We start from the raw sequence: 6,341 nt of genomic DNA on the forward strand, positions 1-6,341 counted from the left end.
CATTTCCCATGATGCTCATGCACTCTGCAGTGTAGTTTAGCATCATGGGAAATGTAGTTCCAAAACATCTGGAGTGCCAAGGTTCGCCATCACTGCTCTAGAGAATAAAATGGCGGTTGTTGCAATACTTTCTGTCACACAGCGGTCTTGCAAGCACACTTTTTTTATTTTGGGAAAAAATAAATTTTTTTAATTAAAAAAAATAAGACAACAGTAAAGTTAGCCCAAGTTTTTTTTATATTGTGAAAGATAATGTTACGCCGAGTAAATTGATACCCAACATGTCACGCTTCAAAATTGCACTCGGGAACAGGAAGAGCCGTTGATCGGCTTTTCCTCACTCGTGCCTGGACCACCAGGGAAATGCCAATCAGTGCCCAGGCAGCTGGCAATCGGTGCCATTGAAAAAATGTCCGCCATTGATGCCTATCAGTGAATGCCAGTGCCGTCTATTGGTGCCACCCATAAGTACCCATCAGTGCAGGCTTTCAATGCCCATCGTCAGTTCCACCTCATCGGTACCATCTCATTGGTGCCTGTCTTATCAGTTCCCATCAGTGAAGGAGAAAACTTACTTATTTACAAAATTTTATAACAAAAAGAGACTTTTTTTATTTATTTTTATTTTTTAAATTTTCTGTCTTTTTTTATTTGTTTAGCAAAAAATAAAAACCCCAGTGGTGATCAGATACCACCAAAAGAAAGCTCTATTTGTGGGAACAAAAATGATAAAAATGTAGTTTGGGTACAGTGTAGCACGACTGCGCAATTGTCATTTAAAAAGTGACGGCGCTAAAAGCCGAAAATTGGCCTAGGCAGGAAGGTGCAAAAGTGCCAGCTAGATAAGTGGTTAAATCATATTGTTAATTGGTGATTTTTTTATTTTTATTTTTTTTTTTTAGATGGAACAGTTCTGGCATTGAAAAAAGTTGTAATTTTTTTTATTTTTTTTACTCATTTCTGGTTCATTGATCCCGGTAACAGGTGAATGAGGCAGAGGAGGAGCGACTGCGCAGCGAGTTTGAGCACCAGCGGGTGACCCGGCAGTGCCATGCGGCTGAAGCCAGAGTGCAGACCTTGCAGAAGAGCTTGAAACGCGTCATCATCAAGAGTCGCCCCTACTTCGAACTGAAGGCGCAGTTCAATGCAGTGTTAGAGGTGACCAACACTCTGCTGTATGACAATGATCAGCTAGTCTGGTCTCAGTGTAATAAACATGAATACTCCCTTTTCATATGAACACGATGTCGTAACTGTCTGCTGTGCAGGTCATCACTCCTTGTTCTTTCTATGTACACCCTCATCATTATTGCCAGAACTCCCAACACCCAAAAGGAACTGTTGAAATGGCTCCAAAAAAACAACGTCCCAATAATCATATTATCCTATGGCAAAATTATGAGCTTTGTGTATTTCAAAGATTAAAGCCATGTAATTTTAATTTATATCACTTTAAATATCCTAAAATGAATACCAGGGGCCCATTGAAAAGGATAGCAGTTTGTATTTCTAATCAAATAGCCCAGTAAATCTACTGATCAGTTCAGTACTGTATTTGGTTACCTCAGAATATTACTATTTTATAATTATGCGTCTTTAACCCCTTAAAGGGCCGGCAGGCAGGGTTTATGATCATGTGATCCCTGTGATTGGCTGTCACGACGGTCACATGATCGGAAAGCTCCCGATCGCAAGCAATGGGCAGGAGCTTTCCGTTAGTCGCTGGCAACTGTGCCAGGAATGTGCAGGGTGCGCGCTCTTGGCACAGCTGTATTTGCACTAATGCACGCAAATAGGCGGCCGTTGATTGCCAAGGCCCACTTGACCTCCGGAAGGCTTTACTTCTCATGACCAGGGTATCATTTGCTGTTCTGCACTGCGCTACTATAACTGGCAGTTTGCATGGTCATACAGCACAGTGTGCAAATTAAATTTTATGTCCTTTTTTTTTTTTTTCACACAAATCCAGTTTTCTTTTGGTGATATTTGATCACTGGGTTTTTTTTTTTTTTTTTTTTTTTAGTTTTTTATTATATAAATTTAAAAAAAAATACAAATATTTTCTACTTTCTGTTGTAAAACACATCCAATAAAAATAAAAAAAAAATTAAATTTCTTCATAAACTTAGGCCAAAATGTATTCTGCTACATGTCTTTTGGTTAAAAAATGTTTTTATAATAATTGGTTTGTGTGAAAAGTTACAGATTCTACAAACTGCTATATATATTTGAAAATTGATCAATCTTGATGTGCTTGACAGCCTCTCATCTCATTTCTTGAAGCCAAAAAATGGCAGGACAGTACAAATATCCCCCAAATTACAGACTTTTTGTAAAGTAGGCAGTCCGGTGTATTTACTTAGAGGCATTGTGAGTTTTTTTTGAAGTTTTCCTTTTTTGTCACGATTTTGTGGAAACTGAAGAAACTACATAAAATGTAGTTTTTCAAAATTTTCTACCAGTGTGCTGTGTCTCCAACGCCCATCTTCATATGACTGGTGTGGCGATGATCAGGGTACTGACTTGTGACAGTATGTAAAAATAAATTATATAAGTCAATTTCTTTAAACTTTTTTTTTTATTTTTTTTACATCCTGTCATTGAAGTAGTTTGTCGTCACTACTCTTGGGGGGTGATCAGGGATTTTTTTTTTTTTACACTGTTATTGCTTATAACATTGAAGTTCATTGTTGTAAACAATAGTTTTAGCTGTCATAAATGGGTTAACATTCATGACAGTTTAGTTACTGTTGACATGCTGTGATTGGCTAAAGTTAATCACATTGTACAGGTAGCCAGGTACCATGTGATAGCTGTGAGCCAATCGCAGCTTCACAACACTAAGCAAGCAGTCATGAATGCAAACCATTTATGACTTTTTGTTTACATTGTAATCGTGTGATTGCTATGACCAGTCATCGTGATCACATGATATCCCGGCTGCTCATAGTTGCAAAGTACCGGTAACAGTAATCCGTTGTGTCTGGTGGACACAGCAGCAGTGCACTGGGTGCCCATGTATAGGCGACGTACATGTGCGTGATTCTGCCCACTCCCAGTATATTTTTCTGTGAGCGGTCGGCAGGTGGTTAAGTAAACTAGCGTTCAAGGAGCCCTGTGTACCTAGAGGCACCATAGATAAATTCATCATTACCCTCCCATTATTGAGCTGAGTCACTGCTGAGCCCCTTTCCCAGCAGTAACTCCGCAGCTAACGGTCCCTTGCTCCCCCCTCCCAGCAGTGACTTGTTCATAGTACCCTCCCCTCTTAGCAGACACTCCATTCACTCTGTTCCCTCTACCAGCAATTACTCGGCAGCTCAATTCCCCCCTCACAGCTGTGACTAAGAAGGTGAGCTCACCCGTCAGTGACTTCTCAGGTTCCCCGTTCACTTCAACCAGAAGTGACAGCAGCTCAGCTCACCCTGCTCCCCTCTCCACAGTAGCTCTGGTCATCCTGTTCCCCCACCTCCCAGCAGTTACTGAGAAGCTTAGCTCAGGCTGCTGCCTCCCTGCAGGTAGACTTATACTAACCCTGTCTATGGGGCTATTATGACCACCTACTTCTGAAAATGCTAGCTGCCTGGCTGTGTTTTTATTTCAGAGCTGTTGAACTACAAAAAGTAACCCCCTCGCACCCGGCCTATTGAAATATGATGGCTGAGCGGGAGCCCTGTTATCCTGGGAGGACATCATATGACGTCCTCCTAGGATCACACCTCTTGCATGCCGCACTCCAGACACAGCCGATGATAGATCACTGTACTAGCCTGCTACTGGTACCATGTGATCGCTATGGCCAATCACAGCAGATCACATGACAATTGTACACAATGAATGGCTTTGATTCATGCTTTTCATTGTGTAATATTGTGAAGAGCTCTGTGATTTGTCACAGTGATCACATGGTACAGACAGAGCCAATCGCAACCCATCTGTACCATGTTATTAGCTGTGGCCAATCACAATAGTAAACAAAAAAGAAGAGGGCGCACCAACCTAGTGCATTACCACTAATGGAGCTTTATTCGATAAAACACAGCAAAATATATACTCAAAAATGAGTATTGATAGAAGGCATAATCAATAAAGCCAAATACGCTATTCCGAACATCGACGAGCCAGGACCTGACGTCGAGTGGATCGATCACAATAGTAAACACTGAAATAGTAGTTTTTATTCCGAAAAATTGGTTTCTTATAATTGTAGAATTCAGTTATAAGCAATTATAGCGTATAAAAAAATAAAATAAAATCCTGTTCACCTCCACAGAGTAGTTCAGTGTTGATATGCTAACATTGTACAGCCAGGAAATTGGCATTTGCTGATGAAAAGGTTAGCAATGGCAGCCATAGTGTCTCTCTCATGACACTGCAGTAGTGGCCCCAGTGCTTGTCAGGTTACAGCAGATTTTTCTATACCAATGTAACTGATTTCATAACTTTCATTGGTCTTTCACAGGAACACAAGGCCCGGGTCACATCTCTGGAGGTCTCGGTGTCGCAGGCCAAGCTGCGATACTCGGCAGCACTTCGCAATTTGGAGCGAATCAGCGAGGAGATCCACGCCCGCCGCACTAAAGGCCCCCTGCTAACACTCAGGGCCCCGCCACTCGGGGCCGAAGCCTCCGCCCCACTGACAGACGGCGAGATGGGCCCGCACTCCGACACGGTTTCACTCCTTAGCCTGCAGACCATCGCTTCTGACTTGCAGAAAAGCGACTCGGTGGAGCACTTGCGGGGTCTGAGCGACGTCACCAGTCTAGATGGGAGAGACATGGAGGCCCAGGATGAAGAGAACGGCGAGGGCCGGGAGAGAAACGGCGAGAGAGGAATGAGGGGGATGTTCAGCCACCACAGGAGCGTCAGCCTCTAAGATCAAGACTCGAGTTAGAAATACATTAAAGAACTTCATTAAACCTAACAGAGCCCGCGTCACGTGGGTGGAGCCAAACAGGCGCTCTTGACATCAGACATGGGGGGGGGGGGGTGGGGGTGGGAAGCACCAAACAAAAAGCCGCACTACAGTGACGCTTTATGGGCATTTAAACATTTACAGGAATGAAGAAAGGGAAACCAAAACTGACAAACTTACACTGAAGATCTGACATTTTCTAACAGAATGCTTCTAGATCCAGTAGTAGTGTAAGATGACGGTTCTACAGATATTCGTACAATGAGGGTAGAGAAGACATTGGTGATCTAGGAAGGCGGACTTCTCTCGCTGCTATGAGAACGCGGTCTGTTTGATGCAGCACTCGGAATGTCTGTATTTCAATAAATATACTTTGCCGTGTCGCTGTCATGGCAGATTGTTTACAACAGACTCCTTGGCCCCTTCCAGCTCAGTCCCTGTGTCTCTAATAATGTCTGTGCACCCAGTGGGGGGTGGGAAGGATCGGTGATAGTATGACCATTATTTGCTGTTGCAAGATAGGGAGCCGGTCCCGCCAGCTACCGATCATTGATGGGCACCAAGAGGGTGTCTCTGTGACCTCGTAGACATGTGTTATCGCTCCAAGCAGCAATAAACCTCTTCCTAAGATCCTCAGGGGTACTGGCTGTGTCCGTGTGCCGATCCAGAGAGCAGTCGCGTAGATGTGTGGGGATCGCCGCTTAATCCAACCAGCCCCTGCAATCCAAAAGTATGAAGCAGCTTTGTGGTTCTCTGCTAAGCTACTAAACTGGCGCGTTTTCACCCTGGTGTCATCTAGTTCAACCAATAAAAGGGGGGAGGGGGTGGAATCATACAATCCCATATACACAATCCTATACCCACAGTTGATCCAGCAAAAACCGCAAAGTATGATCCAGTTTGCCCCAGTAGTGAGAATTTTTTTTCCCTGATCCCCCGAGAAGCAATCGGATTTTTTCCGGATCAATTTTACCTATAGATGTCAGTACCCAGTTATATTACTGTATTTGCTGGCGTATAAGACTACTTTTTACACTTAAAAAAAATGCCCAAAAATTGGGGGTCGTCTTATACGCTGGGTATACAGGTATACAATGCTGCCCGATGGATGTCAGCCCCCAAACGTCTGCTAATACTGTATGTGGCTTCAGCTACAAACAGTATACGCCGTTGAGCCTGGCTTTTAGGAAAAAACTCAAGACCTTCCTCTTTTAGCAGATGATCAAAGCTCGCCACAGCGCCTAGAGGCGATTCAGTTTGCATTGTGCGCTATACAAATGTTTCATTCATTCATTCAGTGATGTATTCTATTAATGAATACAGAGCCTGCTTGGATTGGAGTAACAACCTCTGCCAATCCGAGCAGGCTACATAGAGTAGCCTGCTCGGATTGGCTTAGAGAGAGAGAGAGAGAGAGAGAGGCAAG

General features: G+C 43.4%; 1 protein-coding gene across 3 annotated transcripts in view; it reads left to right on the forward strand.

The window, feature by feature from the left end:
- SH3BP5L (SH3 binding domain protein 5 like) overlaps positions 1-5,326 on the forward strand; it is a 31,750-nt gene extending 26,424 nt beyond the window's left edge. For all 3 annotated transcript variants that reach the window (XM_077484768.1, XM_077484767.1, XM_077484765.1), the window contains 2 exons: positions 985-1,158; positions 4,463-5,326. In XM_077484768.1, coding sequence (XP_077340894.1) covers positions 985-1,158; positions 4,463-4,876 — 588 coding nt within the window. In that variant the 3' untranslated portion in view covers positions 4,877-5,326. The remainder of the gene's footprint in view (positions 1-984; positions 1,159-4,462) is intronic.
- Positions 5,327-6,341: the final 1,015 nt, after the last annotated feature.

Source organism: Lithobates pipiens, unplaced genomic scaffold (assembly GCF_037356315.1).
Source record: "Lithobates pipiens isolate NorthernLeopardFrog02 unplaced genomic scaffold, aLitPip1_a1.2 Scaffold_1, whole genome shotgun sequence".
NCBI lineage: Eukaryota > Metazoa > Chordata > Amphibia > Anura > Ranidae > Lithobates > Lithobates pipiens.